The sequence below is a fragment of the Triticum urartu genome, chromosome 5 (assembly GCF_003073215.2).
Source record: "Triticum urartu cultivar G1812 chromosome 5, Tu2.1, whole genome shotgun sequence".
Classification (NCBI taxonomy): domain Eukaryota; kingdom Viridiplantae; phylum Streptophyta; class Magnoliopsida; order Poales; family Poaceae; genus Triticum; species Triticum urartu.
In genome coordinates, this window is record NC_053026.1 from 581,291,843 (window position 1) to 581,316,650 (window position 24,808).

General features: G+C 43.7%; 1 protein-coding gene across 1 annotated transcript; it reads left to right on the plus strand.

The window, feature by feature from the left end:
- Nucleotides 1–19,408: 19,408 nt before the first annotated feature.
- Nucleotides 19,409–21,773, plus strand: LOC125507449 (L-type lectin-domain containing receptor kinase IX.1-like). The gene is made up of 2 exons (XM_048672026.1): nucleotides 19,409–20,865; nucleotides 21,125–21,773. Exons 1-2 carry the CDS (start codon nucleotides 19,409–19,411, stop codon nucleotides 21,771–21,773), a joined length of 2,106 nt encoding a protein of 701 aa, XP_048527983.1.
- The last annotated feature ends 3,035 nt before the right edge of the window (nucleotides 21,774–24,808 follow it).

Below are 24,808 nucleotides of genomic sequence, written 5' to 3' on the forward strand. Positions count from 1 at the left end.
GATGATGATCATGTAACTTCAGATAAAGTTACTACCGAATCTCGTAGGTAAACCAGAGTGAGATCCACACCAGAGTGGTACGGTAATCTTGTTCTGGAAGTTATGTTACTAGACCATGACGAACCTACGAACTATGAGGAAGCGATGATGAGCCCAGATTCCGCAAAATGGCTTGAGGCCATGAAATCTGAGATGTGATCCATGTATGAGAACAAAGTATGGACTTTGGTTGACTTGCCCGATGATCGGCAAGCCATAGAAAATAAATGGATCTTCAAGAGGAAGACGGACACTGATAGTAGTGTTACTATCTACAAAGCTAGAATTGTCGCAAAAGGTTTTCGACAAGTTCAAGGTGTTGACTACGATGAGAGTTTCTCACTCGTATCTATGCTTAAGTCCGTCCGAATCATGTTAGCAATTGCCGCATTTTATGAAATCTGGCAAATGGATAAACAAAACTGCATTCCTTAATGGATTTATTAAAGAAGAGTTGTATGTGATGCAACAAGAAGGTTTTGTCAATCCTAAAGGTGGTAACAAAATATGCAAGCTCCAGCGATCCATTTATGGACTGGTGCAAGCATCTCGGAGTTGGAATATACGCTTTGATAAGTTGATCAAAGCATATAGTTTTATACAGACTTACGGTGAAGCCTGTATTTACAAGAAAGTGAGTGGGAGCACTACATCATTTCTGATAAGTATATGTGAATGACATATTGTTGATCGGAAATAATGTAGAATTATTCTGCAAAGCATAAAGGAGTGTTTGAAAGGAGTTTTTCAAAGAAAGACCTCGGTGAAGCTGCTTACATATTGAGCATCAAGATCTATAGAGATAGATCAAGATGCTTGATAAGTTTTTTCAATAAGTACAAGCCTTGACAAGATTTTGAAGTAGTTCAAAATGAAGCAGTCAAAGAAAGAGTTCTTGCCTGTGTTACAAGGTGTGAAGTTGAGTAAGACTCAAAGCCCGACCACGGCAGAAGATACAAAGAGAATGAAAGTCATTCCCTATGCCTCAGTCATAGGTTCTATAAAGTATGCCATGCTGTGTACCAGATCTATTGTATACCATACACTGTGTTAAGAGAGGGAGTACAATAGTGATCTAGGAGTAGATCAATGGACAGCGGTCAAAATTATCCTTACTGGAATTAGGATATGTTTCTCGATTACGGAGGTGACACAAGGTTTGTCGTAAAGGGTTATGTCGATGCAAGTTTTGACACTGATCCAGATGACTCTAAGTCTCAATCTGGATACATATTGAAAGTGGGAGCAATTAGCTAGAGTAGCTCCATGCAGAGCATTGTTGACATAGAAATTTGCAAAATACATGCGGATCTAAATGTGGCAGACCCGTTGACTAAACTTCTCTCACAAGCAAAACATGATCACTTTTTGGGTCTTAATCACATAGCGATGTGAACTAGATTATTGAATCTAGTAAACCCTTTGGGTGTTAGTCACATGGAGATGTGAACCAATCACATAAAGATGTGAACTATTGATGTTAAATCACATGGCGTTGTGATCTAGATTATTAACTCTAGTGCAAGTGGGAGACTGAAGGAAATATGCCCTAGAGGCAATAATAAAGTTATTATTTATTTCCTTATATCATGATAAATGTTTATTATTCATGCTAGAATTGTATTAACCGGAAACATAATACATGTGTGAATACATAGACAAACAGAGTGTCACTAGTATGCCTCTACTTGACTAGCTCATTAATCAAAGATGGTTATGTTTCCTAACCATAGACAAAGAGTTGTTATTTGATTAATGGGATCACATCATTAGATGAATGATCTGATTGACTTGACCCATTCCGTTAGCTTAGCACTTGATCGTTTAGTTTGTTGCTATTGCTTTCTTCATGACTTATACATGTTCCTATGACTATGAGATTATGCAACTCCCGTTTGCCGGAGGAACACTTTGTGTGCTACCAAACGTCACAACGTAACTGGGTGATTATAAAGGTGCTCTACAGGTGTCTCCGAAGGTACTTGTTGGGTTGGCGTATTTTGAGATTAGGATTTGTCACTCCGATTGTCGGAGAGGTATCTCTGGGCCCTCTCGGTAATGCACATCACATAAGCCTTGCAAGCATTGCAACTAATGAGTTAGTTGTGAGATGATGTATTACGGAACGAGTAAAGAGACTTGCCGGTAACGAGATTGAACTAGGTATTGAGATACCGACGATCGAATCTCGGGCAAGTAACATACCGATGACAAAGGGAACAACGTATGTTGTTATGCGGTCTGACCGATAAAAGATCTTCGTAGAATATGTAGGAGCCAATATGAGCATCCAGGTTCCGCTATTGGTTATTGACCGGAGACATGTCTCGGTCATTTCTACATTGTTCTCGAACCGTAGGGTCCGCACGCTTAAGGTTTCGATGACAGTTATATTATGAGTTTATGAGTTTTGATGTACCGAAGGAGTTCGGAGTCCCGGATGAGATCGGGGACATGACGAGGAGTCTCGAAATGGTCGAGACGTAAAGATCAATATATTGGACGACTATATTCGGACATCGGAAAGGTTCCGAGTGATTCGGGTATTTTTCGGAGTACCGGGTAGTTACGGGAGAAGCAATGGGCCTTGATGGGCTTTAGTGGGAAGAGGAGAAAGGGCCAAGGGGCTGCTGCGCCCCCGAGTGTCACTAGTATGCCTCTACTTGACTAGCTCATTAATCAAAGATGGTTATGTTTCCTAACCATAGACAAAGAGTTGTTATTTGATTAATGGGATCACATCATTAGATGAATGATCTGATTGACTTGACCCATTCCGTTAGCTTAGCACTTGATCGTTTAGTTTGTTGCTATTGCTTTCTTCATGACTTATACATGTTCCTATGACTATGAGATTATGCAACTCCCGTTTACCGGAGGAACACTTTGTGTGCTACCAAACGTCACAACGTAACTGGGTGATTATAAAGGTGCTCTACAGGTGTCTCCGAAGGTACTTGTTGGGTTGGAGTATTTTGAGATTAGGATTTGTCACTCCGATTGTCGGAGAGGTATCTCTGGGCCCTCTCGGTAATGCACATCACATAAGCCTTGCAAGCATTGCAACTAATGAGTTAGTTGTGAGATGATGTATTACGGAACGAGTAAAGAGACTTGCCGGTAACGTGATTGAACTAGGTATTGAGATACCGACGATCGAATCTCGGGCAAGTAACATACCGATGACAAAGGGAACAACGTATGTTGTTATGCGGTCTGACCGATAAAGATCTTCGTAGAATATGTAGGAGCCAATATGAGCATCCAAGTTCCGCTATTGGTTATTGACTGGAGACATGTCTCGGTCATGTCTACATTGTTCTCGAACCGTTAGGGTCCGCACGCTTAAGGTTTCGATGACAGTTATATTATGAGTTTATGAGTTTTGATGTACCGAAGGAGTTCGGAGTCCCGGATGAGATCGGGGACATGACGAGGAGTCTCGAAATGGTCGAGACGTAAAGATCGATATATTGGATGACTATATTCGGACATCAGAAAGGTTCCGAGTGATTCGGGTATTTTTCGGAGTACCGGGTAGTTACGGGAGAAGCAATGGGCCTTGATGGGCTTTAGTGGGAAGAGGAGAAAGGGCCAAGGGGCTGCTGCGCCCCCCTCCCCTCTAGTCCGAATTAGACTAGGGAAAAGGGGGCCGGCCACCTTTCCTTCTTCTCCACTTCCTTCTCCCTTCCTCCCCTCTTGGTGGACTCCTACTAGGACTTGGAGTCCTAGTAGGACTCCACATCCTGGCTGCACCAATTGCCTTGGCCGGCCTCCTCCTCCTCCATCCTTTATATACTGAGGCAAGGGGCACCCCATGAACACAAGTTGATCTTCGTGATCGTTCCTTAGCCGTGTGTGGTGCCCCCCTCCACCATATTCCACCTCGGTCATATTGTAGCGGTGCTTAGGCGAAGCCCTGCGACGGTAGAACATCAAGATCGTCACCACGCCGTCGTGCTGACGGAACTCCTCCCCGACGCTTTGCTGGATCGGAGCCCGGGGATCTTCATCGAGCTGAACGTGTGCCAAGAACTCGGAGGTGCCGGAGTAACGGTGCTTGGATCGGTCGGACCGTGAAGACGTACGACTACATCAACCTAATGCTTCCGTTGTCGATCTACAAGGGTAAATGATCACACTCTCCCCTCTCGTTGCTATGCATCACCATGATCTTGCGTGAGCGTAGGAATTTTTTTTGAAATTACTACGTTCTCCAACACTACGCCCGGTCCTTGCGAAGGTTAAAATAACACCAACTTGACAAACTATCGTTGTGGTTTTTGATGCGTAGGTAAGATTGGTTCTTGCTTAAGCCCGCAGCAGCCACGTAAAACTTGCAACAACATAGTAGAGGACGTCTAACTTGTTTTTGCAGGGCATGTTGTGATGTGATATGGTCAAGACGTGATGAGATATAAGTTGTTGCATGAGATGATCATGTTTTGTTGAAGTTATCGGCAACTGGCAAAAGCCTTATGGTTATCTCTCTATTGCATAAGATGCAAGCGCCAAATAATTGCTTTACTTTATCTCTATGCGATAGCAATAGTTGCAAGAGCAATTGTTGGTGAGACAACCATGTGATGACACATTGATATAGATCAAGATGATGGAGATCATGGTGTCATGCCGGTGACGATAGCGATCATGACAGTACTTTAGAGATTGAGATCAAAGGCGCAAGATGATGATGGCCATATCATGTCACATATTTTGATTGCATATGATGTTTATCTTTTTATACATCTTATTTTGCTTAGTTTGACGGTAGCATTTTAAGATGATCTCTCACTAATTCTCAAGAAGTGTTCTCCCTCAGTATGCACCGTTGCGAAAGTTCTTCGTGCTGAGACACCACGTGATGATCGGGTGTGATAGGCTCTACGTTCAAATACAACGGGTGCAAAACAGTTGCACACTCGGAATACTCAGGTTATACTTGACGAGCCAAGCATATACAGATATGGCCTCGGAACACGGAGACCGAAAGGTCGAGCATGAATCATATAGTAGATATGATCAACATAGTGATGTTCACCATTGAAACTACTCCATCTCACGTGATGATCGGACATGGTTTAGTTGATTTGGATCACGTGATCACTTAGAAGATTAGAGGGATGTCTTTCTAAGTGGGAGTTCTTAAGTAATATGATTAATTGAACTTTAAATTTATCATGAACTTAGTCCTGGTAGTTTTTTGCAAATTATGTTGTAGATCAATAGCTCACGTTGTTGCTTCCCTGTGTTTATTTTGATATGTTCCTAGAGAAAATTGTGTTGAAAAATGTTAGTAGCAATGATGCGGATTGGATCCGTGATCTGAGGTTTATTTTCATTGTTGCACAGAAGAATTATGTCCTTGATGCACCGCTAGGTGACAGACCTATTGCAGGAGCAGATGCAGACGTTATGAATGTTTGGCTAGCTCAATATGATGACTACTTGATAGTTTAGTGCACCATGCTTAACGACTTAGAATCGGGACTTCAAAGACGTTTTGAACGTCATGGAACATATGAGATGTTCCAGGAGTTGAAGTTAATATTTCAAAGCAAATACCCGAGTTGAGAGATATGAAGTTTCCAACAAGTTCTATAGCTAAAAGATGGAGGAGAATCGCTCAACTAGTGAGCATGTGCTCAGATTGTCTGGGTACTACAATTGCTTGAGTCAAGTGGGAGTTAATCTTCCAGATAAAATAGTGATTAACATAATTCTCTAGTCACCATCACCAAGTTAGTAGAACTTCGTGATGAACTATGATATGCAAGGGATAACGGAAACGATTCCCAAGATCTTCGTAATGCTGAAATTGACGAAGGTAGAAATCGAGAAAAACATCAAGTGTTGATGGTAGACAAGACCACTAGTTTCAAGAAAAGGGCAGAGGGAAGAAGGGGAACTTCAAGAAGAACAGCAAGCAAGTTGCTACTCAAGTGAAGAAGCCCAAGTCTGGTACTAAGCCTGAGACTAAGTGCTTCTACTGCAAAGGGACTGGTCACTGGAAGCGGAACTACCCCAAGTGATTGGCGGCTAAGAAGGATGGCAAAGTGAACATAAGTATATTTGATATACATGTTATTGATGTGTACTTTACTAGTGTTTATAGCAACCCCTCAGTATTTGATACTAGTTCAGTTGCTAAGATTAGTAACTCGAAACAGGAGTTGCAGAATAAACAGAGACTAGTTAAGGGTGAAGTGACGATGTGTGTTGGAAGTGGTTCCAAGATTGATATGATCATCATCGCACACTCCCTATAATTTCGGGATTAGTGTTGAACCTAAATAAGTGTTATTTGGTGTTTGCATTGAGCATGAATATGATTTGATCATGTTTATTGTAATACGATTATTCATTTAAGTAAGAGAATAAATTGTTGTTCTGTTTACATGAATAAAACCTTATATGGTCACACACCCAATGAAAATAGTTCGTTGGATCTCGATCGTAGTGATACACATAATCATAATATTGAAACCAAAAGATGCAAAGTTAATAATGATAGTGCAACTTATTTGTGGCACTGCCGTTTAGGTCATATTGGTGTAAAGCGCATGAAGAAACTCCATGCTGATGGGCTTTTGGAATCACTTGATTATGAATCAGTTGATGCTTGCGAACCATGCCTCATGGGCAAGATGACTAAGACTCTGTTCTTCGGAACAATGGAGTGAGCAACAGATTTGTTGGAAATCATACATACTGATGTATGTGGTCCGATGAATATTGAGGCTCGCGACAGGTATCATTATTTTTTGATCTTCACAGATGATAAGAGCAGATATGAGTATATCTACTTGATGAAACATAAGTCTGAAACATTTGAAAAGTTCAAAGAATTTCAGAGTGAAGAGAAAAATCACCGTAACAAGAAAATAAAGTTTCTCCGATCTGATCGTGGAGAAGAGTATTTGAGTTACGAGTTTGGCCTTCAGTTAAAAACAATGTGAAATAGTTTCACTACTCACGCCACCTGGAACACCACAATGTAATGGTGTGTCCGAACGTCATAACCGTACTTTATTAGATATGGTGCGATCTATGATGTCTCTTACCGATCTACCACTATCGTTTTGGGGTTATGCATTAGAGATAGCTGCATTCACGTTAAATAGGGCACCATCTAAATCCGTTGAAACGACACCGTATGAACTATGGGTTGGCAAGAAACCTAAGCTGTCGTTTCTTAAAGTTTGAGGTTGCAATGCTTATGTGAAAAAGTTTCAACCTGATAAGCTCAAACCCAAATCGGAGAAGTGCGTCTTCATAGGATACCCAAAAGAAAATGGTGGGTACACCTTCTATCACAGATCCAAAGGCAAGATATTCGTTGCGTTGAATGGATCCTTTCTAGAGAAGGAATTTCTCTCGAAAGAAGTGAGTGGGAGGAAAGTAGAACTTGATGAGGTAACTGTACCTGCTCCCTTATTGGAAAGTAGTTCATCACAGAAATCTGTTCCTGTGACTACTAGACCGATTAGTGAGGAAGCCAATGATGATGATCATGTAACTTCAGATCAAGTTACTACCGAACCTCGTAGGTAAAACCAGAGTGAGATCTGCACCAGAGTGGTACGGTAATCCAGTTCTGGAGGTCATGTTACTTGACCATGACGAGCCTACGAACTGGGTGACTATAAAGGTGCACTATGGGTATCTCCGAAAGTGTCTGTTGAGTGGGCACGAATCGAGACTGGGATTTGTCACTCCGCATGACGGAGAGGTATCTCCGGGCCCACTCGGTAAGACATCATCGTAATGAGCTCAATGTGACTAAGGGTTGGTCACGTGATGATGTGTTGCGGAACGAGTAAAGTGACTTGCCGGTAACGAGATTGAACGAGGTATTGGGATACCGACGATCGAATCTCAGGCAAGTAATGTACCGATTGACAAAGGGAATTGAATACGTGATTGATTGAATCCTCGACATCGTGGCTCATCCGATGAGATCATCGTGGAACATGTGGGAGCCAACATGGGTATCCAGATCCCGCTGTTGGTTATTGGCCGGAGAGTTGTCTCGGTCATGTCTGCATGGTTCCCGAACCCGTAGGGTCTACACACTTAAGGTTCGGTGACGCTAGGGTTGTAGAGATATTAGTATGCGGTAACCCGAAAGTTGTTCGGAGTCCCGGATGAGATCCCGGACATCACGAGGAGTTCCGGAATGGTCTGTAGGTAAAGATTTGTATATAGGAAGTCCAGTTTCGGCCACCGGGAAAGTTTCGGCGGTCACCGGTATTGTACCGGGACCACCGGAAGGGTCCCGGGGGTCCACCGGGTGGGGCCACCTATCCCGGAGGGCCCCATGAGCTGAAGTGGGAAGGGAACCAGCCCCTGGTGGGCTGGTGCGCCCCCTTGGGCCTCCCTTGCGCCTAGGGTTGAAAACCCTAAGGGGGTGGGGGCGCCTCGACCTGGCTTGGGGGCCAAGCCACCCCCTAGGCCGCCGCCCCCCATTAGATGGGATCTCTAGGGGTCGGCGCCCCCCAGGCCCCCTATATATAGTGGAGGGGAGGGAGGGCAGCCGCACCCAAGTCCCTGGCACCTCCCTCCCTCCCGTAACACCTCTTCCTCCCCGCTTGCGCTTGGCGAAGCCCTGCCGGGATCCCGCTACTTCCACCATCACGCCGTCATGCTGCTGGATCTCCATCAACCTCTCCTTCCCTTGCTGGATCAAGAAGGAGGAGACGTCTCTCCCAACCGTATGTGTGTTGAACGCGGAGGTGCCGTCCGTTCGGTGCTCGGTCATCGGTGATTTGGATCACGACGAGTATGACTCCATCAACCCTGTTCTCTTGAACGCTTCCGCTTGCGATCTACAAGGGTATGTAGATGCACTCCTCTCCCTCTCGTTGCTAGATGACTCTATAGATTGATCTTGGTGATGCTTACAAGATTTTAAATTTGTGCTACGATCCCCAACAGTGGCATCATGAGCTAGGTCTATGCGTAGTTTCTATGCACGAGTAGAACACAAGTTGTTGTGGGCGTTGATTTTGTCAATTTACTTGCCGTTACTAGTCTTATATTGATTCGGCGGCATCGTGGGATGAAGCGGCCCGGACCGACCTTACACGTACGCTTACGTGAGATTGGTTCCACCGACTGACATGCACTAGTTGCATAAGGTGGCTAGCGGGTGTCTGTCTCTCCCACTTTAGTCGGATCGGATTCGATGAAAAGGGTCCTTATGAAGGGTAAATAGAAATTGGCATATCACGTTGTGGTTTTTGGCGTAGGTAAGAAACGTTCTTGCTAGAAACCTATAACAGCCACGTAAAACTTGCAACAACAATTAGAGGACGTCTAACTTGTTTTTGTGGCATGTGCCGTGTGATGTGATATGGCCAAATGGATGTGATGAATGATATATGTGATGTATGAGATTGATCATGTTCTTGTAATAGGAATCACGACTTCCATGTCGATGAGTATGACAACCGGCAGGAGCCATAGGAGTTGTCTTAATTTATTTATGACATGCGTGTCAACATAAATGTCATGTAGTTACTTTACTTTATTGCTAACCGTTAGCCATAGTAGTAGAAGTAATAGTTGGCGAGACAACTTCATGAAGACACGATGATGGAGATCATGATGATGGAGGTCATGGTGTCATGCCGGTGACTATGATGATCATGGCGCCCTGAAGATGGAGATCAAAAGGAGCAAAATGATATTGGCCATATCATGTCACTATTTGATTGCATGTGATGTTTATCATGTTTTACATCTTATTTGCTTAGAACGACGGTAGCATAAATAAGATGATCCCTCGCAATAATTTCAAGAAAGTGTTCCCCCTAACTATGCACCGTTGCTAAGGTCCGTTGTTCCGAAGCACCACGTGATGATCGGGTGTGATAGGTTCTAACGTTCGCATACAACGGGTGTAAGCTAGATTTACACACGTAGTACACTTAGGTTGACTTGACGAGCCTAGCATGTACAGACATGGCCTCGGAACACGGAAGACCGAAAGGTCGAACATGAGTCGTATAGAAGATACGATCAACATGAAAATGTTCACCGATGATGACTAGTCCGTCTCACGTGATGATCCGACACGGCCTAGTTGACTCGGATCATGTATCACTTAGATGACTAGAGGGATGTCTATCTGAGTGGGAGTTCATTTAATAATTTGATTAGATGAACTTAATTATCATGAACATAGTCTAAAAATCTTTGCAATATGTCTTGTAGATCAAATGGCCCATGCTAATGTTGCCCTCAACTTCAACGCGTTCCTAGAGAAAACCAAGCTGAAAGACGATGGCAGCAACTACACGGACTGGGTCCGTAACCTGAGGATTATCCTCATAGCTGCCAGGAAATCATATGTCCTTGATGCACCGCTAGGTGAAGCACCTGTTTTCCCTGAAGAACAAGACGTTATGAACACTTGGCAGACGCGTAGTGATGATTACTCCCTGGTTCAGTGCGGCATGCTTTACAGCTTAGAATCGGGGCTCCAAAAGCGTTTTGAGCAACACGAAGCATATGAGATGTTCCAAGAGCTGAAAATAGTTTTCCAAGCTCATGCCCAGGTCGAGAGATATGAAGTCTCCGACAAGTTCTACAGTTGTAAGATGGAGGAGAACAATTCTGTCAGCGAGCACATACTCAAAATGTCTGGGTTGCACAAACGCTTGTCTCAGCTGTGAGTTAATCTCCCGGATGATGTGGTCGTTGACAGAATCCTTCAGTCGCTCCCACCTAGCTACAAGAGCTTTGTGATGAACTTCAATATGCAGGGGATGGAAAAGACCATTCCCGAGGTATATTCAATGCTGAAATCAGCGGAGGTGAAAATCAAAAAGGAACATCAAGTGTTGATGGTGAATAAAACCACTAAGTTCAAGAAAGGCAAGGGTAAAAAGAACTTCAAGAAGGACGGCAAGGGAGTTGCCGCGCCCGGTAAGCAAGCTGCCGGGAAGAAGCAAAGAATGGACCCAAGCCTGAGACTGAGTGCTTTTATTGCAAGGGAAACGGTCACTGGAAGCGGAACTGCCCCAAGTACTTAGTGGATAAGAAGGCCGGCAATACCAAAGGTATATGTGATATACATGTTATTGATGTGTACCTAACCAGCGCTCGTAGTAGCTCCTGGGTATTTGATACCGGTACAGTTGCTCATATTTGTAACTCAAAACAGGAACTGCGGAATAAACAGAGACTGGCGAAGGACGAGGTGACGATGCGCGTCAGGAATGGTTCCAAGGTCGATGTGATCGCCGTCGACACGCTACCTCTACATTTACCTATGGGATTAGTTTTAAACCTCAATAATTGTTATTTAGTACCAGCTTTGAGCATGAACATTGTATCTGGATCTCGTTTAATGCGAGATGGCTACTCATTTAAATCTGAGAATGATGGTTGTTCTATTTATATGAGAGACATGTTTTATGGTAATGCCCCGCTGGTCAATGGTTTATTCTTATTTAATCTCGAACGTGATGTTACACATATTCATAGTGTGAATGCCAAAAGATGTAAGGTTGATAATGATAGTCCCACATACTTGTGGCACTGCCGCCTTGGTCACATTGGTGTCAAATGCATGAAGAAACTCCATGCAGATGGACTTTTGGAGTCTCTTGATTATGAATCATTTGACATGTGCGAACCATGCCTCATGGGCAAAATGACCAAGACTCCGTTCTCCGGAACAATGGAGCGAGCAACCAACTTATTGGAAATCATACATACTGACGTGTGCGGTCCAATGAGCGTTGAGGCTCGCGGTGGCTATCGTTATGTCCTCACCCTCACTGATGACTTAAGTAGATATGGGTATGTCTACTTAATGAAACACAAGTCTGAGACCTTTTAAAAGTTCAAGGAATTTCAGAGTGAGGTTGAGAATCAACGTGACAGGAAAATCAAGTTCTTACGAGCAGATCGTGGGGGAGAATATTTGAGTCATGAATTTGGCATGCCCTTAAGGAAATGTGCAATAGTTTCACAAATCACGCCGCCTGGAACACCACAGCGTAATGGTGTGTCCGAACATCGTATCGCACCCTATTGGATATGGTACGATCTATGATGTCTCTTACCGATCTACCGCTGTCATTTTGGGGTTATGCTATAGAGACTGCCGCATTCACTTTAAATAGGGCTCCGTCGAAATCCATTGAGACGACACCGTGTGAATTGTGGTTTGGCGAGAAACATAAGCTGTCGTTTCTGGAAGTTTGGGGATGCGATGCTTATGTCAAGAAACTTCAACCTGAAAAGCTCGAATCCAAATCGGAAAAATGTGTCTTCATAGGATACCCTAAAGAAACTATTGGGTATACCTTCTACCTCAGATCCGAAGGCAAGACCTTTGTTGCCAAGAATGGATCCTTTCTAGAGAAAGAGTTTCTCTCGAAAGAAGTAAGTGGGAGGAAATTAGAACTTGATGAAGTATTGCCTCTTGAACCGGAGAGTGGCGCAGCTCAAGAAAATGTTCCTGAGGTGCCTGCACCGACTAGGGAGGAAGTTAATGATGATGATCATGAAACTTCAGATCAAGTTGCTACCGAACTTCGAAGGTCCACAAGGACACGTTCCGCACCAGAGTGGTACGGCAACCCTGTCCTGGAAATCATGTTGTTAGACAATGGTGAACCTTCGAACTATGAAGAAGCGATGGCGGGCCCAGATTTCGACAAATGGCTGGAAGCCATGAAATCCGAGATAGGATCCATGTATGAAAACGAAGTATGGACTTTGACTGACTTGCCCGATGATCGGCGAGCCATAGAAAATAAATGGATCTTTAAGAAGAAGACAGACGCGGATGGTAATGTGACCATCTATAAGGCTCGGCTTTTTGCTAAGGTTGTCGACAAGTTCAAGGGGTTGACTACGTTGAGATTTTCTCACCCGTAGCAAAGCTGAAGTCCGTCCGAATCATGTAGCAATTGCCGCATTCTATGATTATGAGATATGGAAAATGGACGTCAAAACGACATTATTTAATGGTTTCCTTAAGGAAGAATTGTATATGATGCAGCCGGAAAGTTTTGTCGATCCTAAGAATGTTGACAAGGTGTGCAAGCTCCAACGCTCAATCTATGGACTGGTGCAAGCATCTCGGAGTTGGAACATTCGATTTGATGAGATGATCAAAGCGTTTGGGTTTACTGATACGTCCATTTTGCATCATGCTTTTATATCGATATTTATTGCATTATGGATAGTTATTTCACTTTATGTCACAATACTTATGGCCATTCTCTCTTATTTTACAAGGTTTACATAAGGAGGGAGAATGCCGGTAACTGGAATTCTGGGCTGGAAAAGGAGCAAATATTAGAGACCTATTCTGCGCAACTCCAAAAGTCGTGAAACTCCACGGAACATCTTAAAATAAATAAAGAAAAATCCTCACCAAAGATGAAGGCCAGGGGGCCCACACCCTGCTCACGAGGGTGGGGGGCGCGCCCCCCTACCTCGTGGGCCCCCTGGTGGCTCTCCGACACCCATCTTCTCCTATATGAAGTCTTTCGATGAGAAAAAAATAAGAAGGAACTTTTCGGGACGAGACTCCGCCGCCATGAGGCGGAACCTTGGCGGAACCAATCTAGAGCTCCGGCAGAGCTGTTCTGCCGGGGATACTTCCTTCTGGGAGGGGGAAATCATCACCATCGTCATCACCAATGCTCCTCTCATCAGGAGAGGGCAATCTCCATCAACATCTTCACCAACACCATCTCATCTCCAAACCCTAGTTCATCTCTTGTATCCAATTCTTGTCTCAAAGTCCGGGATTGGTGCTAGTAGGTTGCTAGTAGTGTTGATTACTCCTTGTAGTTGATGCTAGTTGGTTTATTTGGTGGAAGATCATATGTTCAGATCCTATATGCATATTATTACCCCTCTGATTATGAACATGAATATGCTTTGTGAGTAAGTACGTTTGTTCCTGAGGACAAGGGAGAAGTCTTGCTATTAGTAGTCATGTGAATTTGGTATTCGTTTGATATTTTGATAAGATGTATGTTGTCTAGCCTCTAGTGGTGTTATGTGAACGTCGACTACATAACACTTCACCATTATTTGGGCCTAGAGGAAGGCATTGGGAAGTAATAAGTAGATGATGGGTTGCTAGAGTGACAGAAGCTTAAACCCTAGTTTATGCATTACTTCGTAAGGGGCTGATTTGGATCCATATGTTTCATGCTATGGTTAGGTTTACCTTAATACTTTTGTTGTAGTTGCGGATGCTTGCAATAGAGGTTAATCATAAGTGGATGCTTGTTCAAGTAAGAACATCATCCAAGCACCGGTCCACCCACATATCAAATTATCAAAGTACCGAACGCGAATCATAAGAACGTGATGAAAACTAGCTTGGCGATATTCCCATGTGTCCTCAGGAGCGCTTTTCCTATTATAAGAGTTTGTTTCGGCTTGTCCTTTGCTACAAAAGGATTGGGCCATCTTGCTGCACTTTATTTACTTTTGTTACTTGTTGCTCGTTACCATTTATCTTGTCACAAAACTATCTGTTACCACTTATTTCAGTACTTGCAGAGAATACCTTACTGAAAACCGCTTATCATTTCCTTCTGCTCCTCGTTGGGTTCGACACTCTTACTTATCGAAAGGACTACGATAGATCCCCTATACTTGTGGGTCATCAAGACTCTTTTCTGGCGCCGTTGCTGGGGAGTGTAGCGCCTTTGCTAGGTGGAATTTGGTAAGTAAAAATTTATATAGTGTGCTGAAATTTACTGTCACTTGTTACTATGGAAAGTAATTCTATGAGGGGCTTGTTCGGGGTATCTTCACCCCGTCCAGTAGAGCAAAGAGTTGCTCCTCAACCTACTGAACCTATTGAAAATGAAATTCCTTTTGAATTTCCTTCGGCTATGATGGAAAAACTGCTAGCTAACCCTTTTACAGGAGATGGAACAAAGCATCCTGACGAGCACTTAATATATGTGGATGAAGTTTGTGGATTATTTAAGCTTGCAGGTATACCCGGTGATGTTGCTAAGAGGAAGGTCTTCCCTTTATCTTTAAAGGGAGACACATTGATATGGTATAGGCTATGTGATGATATGAGATCATGGGACTATAAAAGATTGAAATTGGAATTTCATCAAAAGTATTACCCTATGCATCTTGTTCACCGTGATCGCAATTATATATATAATTTCTGGCCTCGTGAAGGAGAAAGCATCGCTCAATCTTGGGGGATACTTAAATCAATGTTATATTCATGCCCCAATCATGAGCTCCCGAGAGAAATAATTATGCAAAACTTATATGCTCGGCTTTCTGAAAACAATCGCACCATGCTCGATACTTCTTGTGCTGGCTCTTTTATGATGAAGACTACTGAATTCAGATGGAATTTATTGGATAGAATTAAACGCAACTCTAAAGATTGGGACCTCGACGAAGGTAAAGAGTTGGGTATGACACCTAAGTTTGATTGTGTTAAATCTTTTATGGATACCGATATTTTCCGTAAGTTTAGCACTAAATATGGACTTGACTCTGAGATAGTAGCTTCTTTCTGTGAATCTTTTGCTACTTATGTTGATCTCCCTAAGGAGAAGTGGTTTAAATATCATCCTACCATAGAAGTAAAAGTAGCTGCACCTATTAAAGTTGAATAAAAGACTGTCACTTATAATGATCCTATTGTTCCTACTTCTTATGTTGAGAAACCACCTTTCCCTGTTAGAGTAAAGGATCATGCTAAAGCTTCAACTGTTGTTCGTAAAAGCAATATTAGAACTTATACACCCAATGAGCAAGTTAAAGTAGAACCTAATATTGCTATTGTTAAAGATCTCTTGTCTGATAATATTGATGGGCATGTTATTCAGTTCGAAGGTGAAACTGCTAGAATTGCTAAACCTTATGCTAAAGATAAACATAGATCTGTGGTAGGCGTGCCTGTTATTTTTGTTAAAATAGGAGATCATTGTTATCATGGCTTATGTGATATGGGTGCGAGTGCTAGTGTTATACCACATACTTTATACGAAGAAATTAAGAATGAAATTTCACCTGCTGAGTTAGAAGGTATTGATGTCACAATTAAACTTGCCAATAGAGATACTATTTCACCAATTGGAATTTTTAGAGATGTTGAAGTCTTGTGTGGGAAAACTAAATATCCTGCTGATTTTCTTGTTCTTACTTCTCCACAAGATAGCTTTTGTCCCATTATATTTGGTAGACCCTTTTTGAACACTGTTAATGCTCGGATAGATTGCGAAAAGAATGTTGTTACTATTGTCTTGGATGATATGGTTCATGAGTTTAATTTCTCTAAATTTAGTAAACAACATCGTGAGGAAGAATTACCTAGTAAAGATGAAATTATTGGTCTTGCTTCTATTTTCGTACCTCCTAGTGATCCTTTAGAACACTATTTGCTAGACCATGAAAATGATATGTTCATGAATGAAAGAAAGGAAATAGATGTAGTATTCTTTAAACAGGAACCTATTCTGCAACACAACTTGCCTGTTGAAATTTTAGGGGATCCTCCTCCACCCAAGGGTGATCCCGTGTTTGAGCTTAAACCTTTGCCTGATAATCTTAAATATGCTTATGTTGATGAAAAGAAGATATATCCTGTTATTATTAGTGCTAACCTTTCAGAGCATGAAGAAGAAAGATTATTGAAAACTCTGAAGAAGCATCGTGCTGCTATTGGATATACTCTTGATGATCTTAAGGGCATTAGTCCCACTCTATGTCAATATAAAATAAATTTGGAAGCAGATGCCAAACCAGTTCGTGATCCTCAACGACGTCTGAATCCTAAAATGAAAGAAGTGGTAAGAAAAGAAATACTCAAGCTTCTGGAGGCAGGTATAATTTATCCCGTTGCTCATAGTCAGTGGGTAAGTCCTGTCCATTGTGTCCCTAAGAAGGGAGGTATTATTGTTGTTCCTAATGATAAAGATGAATTGATTCCACGAAGAATTATCACAGGTTATAGGATGGTAATTGATTTCCGCAAATTAAATAAAGCTACTAAGAAAGATCATTACCCCTTACCTTTTATTGATCAAATGCTAGAAAGATTATGCAAAAATACACACTATTGCTTTCTAGATGGTTATTCTGGTTTCTCTCAAATACCTGTGTCGGCTAGAGATCAATCAAAGACTACTTTTACATGCCCTTTTGGTACTTTTGCTTATAGACGTATGCCTTTTGGTTTATGTAATGCAGCTGCTACCTTTCAAAGATGCATGATGGCTATATTCTCTGACTTTTGTGAAAAGATTTGTGAGGTTTTCATGGACGATTTTTCCGTCTATGGTTCCTCTTTTGATGATTGCTTGAGCAATCTTGATCGAATTTTGCAGAGATATGAAGAAACTAATCTTGTCTTGAATTGGGAAAAGTGCCACTTTATGGTTAATGAAGGTATTGCCTTGGGTCATAAAGTTTCTGAAAGAGGTATTGAAGTTGATAAAGCCAAGGTCGATGCTATTGAAAAGATGCCATGTCCCAAGGACATCAAAGGTATAAGAAGTTTCCTTGGTCACGCCGGATTTTACAGGAGGTTCATTAAGGACTTCTCAAAAGCCAAGGTCGATGCTATTGAAAAGATGCCATGTCCCAAGGACATCAAAGGTATAAGAAGTTTCCTTGGTCACGCCAGATTTTACAGGAGGTTCATTAAGGACATCAAAGGTATAAGAAGTTTCCTCCTAGAAGCATTGTTGCGTCGCCACTCTTCGACGAAACCCATGCCTCCCCAATCCGTATGATGGATATCATGCAAGCCAAGCCATGATTTAATCATTCCCCAAACTATGATGGTGTAGCAGGACTAGAAAAGAAGGTGGGCCGCCGACTCCTGAATCTGCTTGCATAGGCGGCAAAGGTTACAGTTTGGCCATCCTCTGCGGTCAAGCTGGCCAGCCGTCCAAATCCTATTGTTGATGACCAGCCAAGCAAAAAAATGCATTTGAAAGGAGCCCAATTCTTCCACACCAACAGCCCAATTCTTCCACACCAACAGGGGCATGTCCGTGTCCACAAGCCCAATAAATCGGGCGCTATAAGCCGGCGCCGCAGAATATTGGCCATCTTTGATGAGCTTCCATAAAATTATATCAGCCACATCAGGGTTGAGGTGGGCGTGCGATAACTTTTCTTAAATGTTGACGAACTCCAATATGTGGTTGACAGCGAGGTTCCCACCAATGTCCACTTCAGAAATCCAGAAATTGTTGTGCAAGGCCTTTTGGACGGTGCGGTTTTTGCTTTTAGAGAGATGAAAAACATTTGGTGCAATTTCTTTGGTTCGCATACCATCCAGCCAAACAGATTCCGAGAACGAGGCCCGAAATCTGTCCCAAACAAAATCTTGATGGCAGCAACAAAAAAATCTGTACCTTATCGTTGCAAGGGTTCCCCATGGCTTGACCGGATCCGTCCAAGCAGCCCATGCGTACGTTCTTGCTGTACAAGGTAAAGTGGATTTATGTCCTCTTCAACAGACAACGTGAGATGTGATCCTACTGTATATGAATGTGACAGGAAATATTGGTTTTGTTTGCCGTGCCTTGAAATGCACGTACACTTGCAACTGGTGGATTAATGTAGTGTCGGCGTTTGGCTTAATGTATTGTGTCTACTTAACAGACAATTGTTCACTCCGTATTCTTGAAACTCGGAAGCATATGGCCGACTCCGGCCGGCAGCCAGTAAGGGTCAGATCTTTTGGCAACTTAAACAATAAGCCGCTTTATTTATTTATTGAGATTTCTAAACTAGTTATAAGATAATTAATTTATAAATCTCAACAAATTTAGAAAACGGCTTATTTTTTAAACAACGCAGAGACAACTTATTTTTTAAGCCGCCTAAAAGAACTGACTCTAAATGCGACATTGTGGCCCGCTTGAGTGCTTCACCTCCAACGTCACCTGTGTGAAGAAATAAACTAGTTAAGCTGATCATAGTGGGGAGTAATTAGACTGGTTTGCATGCTATCTTCACAGTGTATATTATTGTATTCTGGTAATTCAGATGATCTCGTTTATAATATAGTACCCATTATAAGGCCCATTAATGCAGTCAGATCATGACACACGGTGGGAGATTAACGACTGAGAGAAACAAGAAGATCATCTTAAAATAAGGATGCTTAATTTTTTGGTATGCAAATTAAAATTGATTAGACCTTAAGGCCCTTTCGTGTGAAAGGATATCTTTTGATCTTCACCCTTAATACTTTTATAAGGGGTTGTACTTACTAAAGCAGATTTCCACAAAGTTTAAAATTTAGCAAAAGCGACAAAGTTGTCAGCTAGCTAGTTATGGTTCTATATATCGAGTAGTGTTGCTCAGTTTCCAAAGACACAGCAAGCAAATGGCTGCTGTGAGCCCTCCCCGCCTTCCACGGGTATTCATCCGATACTTTTGCCTCTACCAGCTGCTGCTGTCTCTCCACCTGCCTCCTCGCGCTTCCTCGCTTTCGTTCAACTCCAATTTTTCCCTGCCCCGCGGCTACAACGCACAAGATTTCATCCTTCAGGGCGATGCATACTTCGACTCCCAGATGATCGAGCTGACAAAGAACGACCAGAGCCAAAAAATCCATGACAGCGTGGGCCGCGTGGTGTACGCGCAGCCGGTGCCGCTCTGGGATGTCGCCACCGGCAAGCTCGCAACATTCAACACCACCTTCTCCTTCCAAATAAAGCCCGAGGACGGTGCAGTTACCGGCGACGGCATGGCTTTCTTCCTGGGCCACTACCCACCGACAAGCATCCCGAACCCCATTGAGAATGGCAGGAACCTCGGCCTCTTCACCAACAACAGCAACACGAATGCCACCGGCAACGACCGGATCCTGGCGGTTGAGCTGGACACCTTTTTGAACACCGGCATAGACACCAGCAACAGCCACATTGGCATCGACGTCAACTCCATAATCTCGCGGGGGTACACCAATGTGATGGTGCCCGGCAAGAACCTGACGTCTGGTCTCCCTATGACCTGCCAGGTTAGCTATGACAATAACACACAAATCTTAACCGCCACTCTCAAGATCGGTGACGTGGCCTACCACGTCGACACCAGTGCCGACCTGAGGCAGCTCTTGCCTAGTGTCGTGGCCATCGGCTTCTCAGCTGCAACCGGGGCAGCCATCGAGCTACACCGGATAATGTCTTGGTCATTTGACTCCAGCTTAGATGTGTCTCCGCCACCCGAGCCTCAACCACCTGCTGCTACTAAACCTAAACCTAAGAGCCACTCAAAGCTCCCCTGGCCCTCGATAGTAGCTATTATTATTTCTTGTGGCTGTGTAGTACTGTTAGTTTCTGGCTTGGTCGTTGTCTTCTGTTGCTGCCGGCACACACGAAATAACGACCTAGATGAGGCTCCCCCTAGAGCTGCAGGTGTCCGCATGCAGATGCAGATGCAGGACGTGGTACTGCTACTAGTGGACCCGGTAAACCACTTGGCTAGCATCGCCAGAAGTTTCCGGTATGATGAGCTTGTCGAAGCGACAAACAACTTTGCTGAGGATACGATGCTGGGAAGAGGGGGCTCTGCATCGGTGTATCGGGGCAAATTGACCAATCCAGACAAACTAGTGGCGATAAAGAGGTTCAATGGGCAAGCATCAGACACCGAAAAGGGGTTGTTCCAGGCTGAAATCAAGGCCATCAGTGGACTGAGGCATCGAAACCTGGTAGAGTTAGTAGGCTGGTGCAATGATGTCGGCAACAACCATCTCTTGCTAGTTTACGAGCTTGTATCACAGGGTAGCCTCGACGAACACTTGCATGGGGACAAGAGCTGGTTGTCATGGCCCAAGAGGTAACTCAACCTTCCAAACTTGCACCACCCTGAACCTTTTTTTTCCTCTATCTCGACCTTCATTGATAGGAAGGTTTGAAAGTACAGGGTTTAGCTGTTACACAACAAACATCGCAACAATAAAAAGCTGCCTACAAGCACGTAAATAGCTTAATTTAAACTAAAACCATGACAAGAACTATGGAATGGAGGAAGTATATATACGCAAGATTGAAGATGATGCATGACTGGCTCATTTTATTTGTTGATTGTTGTGCAGGTACAGGATCATCCTTGACACAGGGTGTGCCCTAGAATACATCCACAAACAATGCAATGATTGTGTCTTGCACGGTGACATTAAACCTTGTAACATATTGCTCGACGAAAGGTATCAAGCTAAGATTACAGACTTCGGTTTGGCAAGGCTGATTGATCACGAAACACAGCAAAAGACGACACAATATCCAGCCGGGACCCCAGGGTATATAGACCCGGAATTTTTGGAAACGGGCAAGCGGAGTAGGGAGTCAGATGTCTACAGCTTTGGCATCGTTTTGCTGGAGATTGTTTCAGGCCGGCGTCCAGCTGGCAGCCGATTGCTAACAGAGGTAAGGAATCGGCACGGCAGACATGCGATCAATGAAGCAATATACCCACGGCTGCTGGACGAGTCAACCAGCAGGGATCACGACGAACGCAAGATGGAGCGTGTGCTGCTCATCGGGCTCTGGTGCACACACCCCGACCCAACCAAGCGTCCACTCATCGCAGAAGCCATGAAGACACTCGAATCAGATGATGAGAATTTGGAGATCCCTGCACTGCCGCATCATGTGGCCGAGCCATTAGGTCACAGCGCCTCCTCAAGTGAGACTTCTAGCGTGCACGCCTCCACAGCTCATGATCAAGATTTTCTAGCTCGTTAGCACGCACTTAACTAGCTGTATTCTCTATGCAATTGTGAGACCATAAGCTACTCCCTCCGTTCACAAATATAAGAAGTTTTGGAAATTTCAATATGGACTACAATACGGATTGACATGCCTATATATATAAAGAGCTTTTTTACGGTGCATCATACTACTGCCAGAAGTGGGTAGTATTGGATCTAATCCAACCATTAATTTAGGCGGTACTTAAACGTTTCAGGCCGGTTAAGTAGGGGTACTTTTGACCCTAATTTTTCACGGGCAAACGATGGGTAACTGGGTTCATGGCCTGATAAGCGCCCGTACTGGACATCAGCGTCGCTGCATTGGAGCAGTCAGACCAAAGGACGAGTTGAGCAATGCAGGGTGGCCGCAGCCCCTCCTCGCACGCCACCATCTCCGCCTCAAGGTGGGCCGTGCAGTGCTGCATGCCTGCAGCCATCGGGACGCAACGAAGAGGGCCTTTCTTCATGGTGCCGGAGAATCATGTCCGTGCCGGTCGATCCGTCGGCGGAGTGGCTACCAGAGCTCATGGAGGCCACCGAGATACGTATTACAGTGCGGTGTGTCCAACAACTCGGCTTTTCATTCGCATCTACTTCTTGACTCGTTTACCACGAGGCTGTGCCTTGGCCTTGGCACCATGGATTACGAGTTGGGCACAACGGGATGGGCTCCGGCGAGCCGGTGCAGCCGAGGTCTGGAGGTGGACGTCGCCAGCACGGCAGCTCGAACGTGCTGAGAATACTGCCATCGCAGCAGCATGAAGGATAATGTCAACGTCCGAGGCGTTAGTACGTGGTGACGATTGTGTCTAGGAGTGAAGCATCTGCGTCGATGCAGAGACAAGTTGAAGTGGAGCTAGCATCTGTGTTGAATGCACATACACTGGATCTGTTTTTGCCCCTAACTGCCAAATCGGTATGTCACTGTTCTGATTTTGCCCCTCTAACAGAAAATACTACACGGTTTTAGCAGAAAGTACCACGCAGTTTGAGAAGTAGTATGTGTTAATCTGGTCCGTTGGATGAATAAAATGGTTGGCTTATATTAATTTGATGTACTGTAAAAGGTCTATATATATATATATATATATATATATATATATATATATATATATATATATATATATATAGTCGAGGAGTAGTCACTACTGAAATTTCACTGTACGCCGAGAGCCAAAACACGGGCTCTCGGCAAAGACGAGAGCCATACTCGGCAACCAGATTTGTGCCGAGTCGAAGCAGCAAAGTACACGACAAAATGAGCATGCTCAGTAAAAAAAAGACGCCGAGAGCCATACTCAGCAAAAATGAGATGTCGTTGCCGAGTCGAAGCAGCAAAGTACGCAGCGAAAGGAGCACACTCGACAAAAAAAGCATACGCCGAGAGTTGATCATGACAGAGAAATGCCACATGTCATGTCCGTTTGCACTTGACGGCTCCGTGACTTGGGGGTTTTGTTTGCCGAAAGCTTTGCCCGGGTACTCGGCATATATTCAAAAAAATTCTTTGTGTAATTTATAACGACTGCCACACGGACCCCACTTGTTAGTGACAAATCATCCTTGTCTAGTCAGCAAACACGTCATCCCACCATGGCCCACTTGGCATACAACATTTCTACAATTTGCCGCGACTGATGAGTAGGCCCCACCCGTCGGCTGAGGTCCATTATAAAATTTCTCTCTAAAACACTCGCCAGCCCAGCTGGCTCCTCCACTTCGCTCTCACGCTAGAGACCCAAGTTTGAATCCCACCCGAGGCAGAGTGGAGAAAGCCTTTTTTTGCGAAACAGGTGGGTCCCACTTGCCACTGAAATATTTGAAAATTATTTGATAAGTTTTTTCTTTAAATAATTTGAATCCAGAAACATTTTTTCCGAGTGTTTCTGCACTCGGAAAAGAACGGCAGTACTACTGGAATGCTACCTATGCCGTGAGCGGCTCTCAAAACTATCGTTCACATGACCCCTCTTCCGAGCGCCTCCTCTCGGCAAAGCTTGTATTATCGGGTGTTGTTCTCGGAAATAAGTCCTATCGATATATACTGAATGGTGGCTATATTAAGAGAAAGTTTTACCTCAAGCTTTTGCAAGAACGTCTTTATCCCTTTGTTTGTTGCCGCCTGTTCCCTCTCTCTTGCCTCCTGTTTTGCCTGTCGCCGTTCTTCCTCTTCAGCATCCCACTTCTCCAATAAAGCCTATAATATGGCGTTCGTCTCATATAGGTTTCAACGGTTCTATTTCAAGGCATCAACATATATGAATGGTAATGGTGGGAACCTTGAGACGCATGACCTCACACGACGCGGAGGTCGGGCGACTCCGTATGGACATAGTTGAGCTTGTGCTCGGCGAGCGGATCTCAGAGAGCCTGCGATGCGAAGAAGTTGCGATCAGCCGATCACCTCATTGCAAATCAAGTGGCAGCCACCTCTCTTCCCCTCATCGGCAGTGATGGAGGTAGAGGGTGCCCAGGGTGGGCCATGGCCCACCCTGAGATTTGGAAATAGTTTTTATACCATAGGAGAAAGGTTAAAAAAATGTGTATGTACAACGAAGATGTACCATGAGAGAAAATTGACCATCTTATTGCACATACCATATTTTGCTGGAAAGTTGTGAGGTTGCGGCTCCCCTGGACGTGTGCTGGACATGGCATTTTCGCTCGATCATTACTTATATCAATGTGTTGCGAATGCCAACCAATATTAAGATCACATCGAAGGCCTCCAAAAAAATTCAACTTCACACTTCTTTTCAGGGCTAGGGCAATGCACCCTACCAGTGGCGGCGCCAGGATTTTGAGGCTGGGTATTCATTGGCACAAAAAAATTACTCTAAATGTATTATAAAGACACCAGTACAACAATAGTAATTTTTAATGCATCAAACCATACTAATTATACATAAACATAAAGACACCAGTACCTCTTGATTGACAGATTGATGATATCCCATCTTACAATATAACTTTGCGATCGCCTTTTTGGAAGAGATTGATGACATCCTCATCCTTTACTTGATTGAA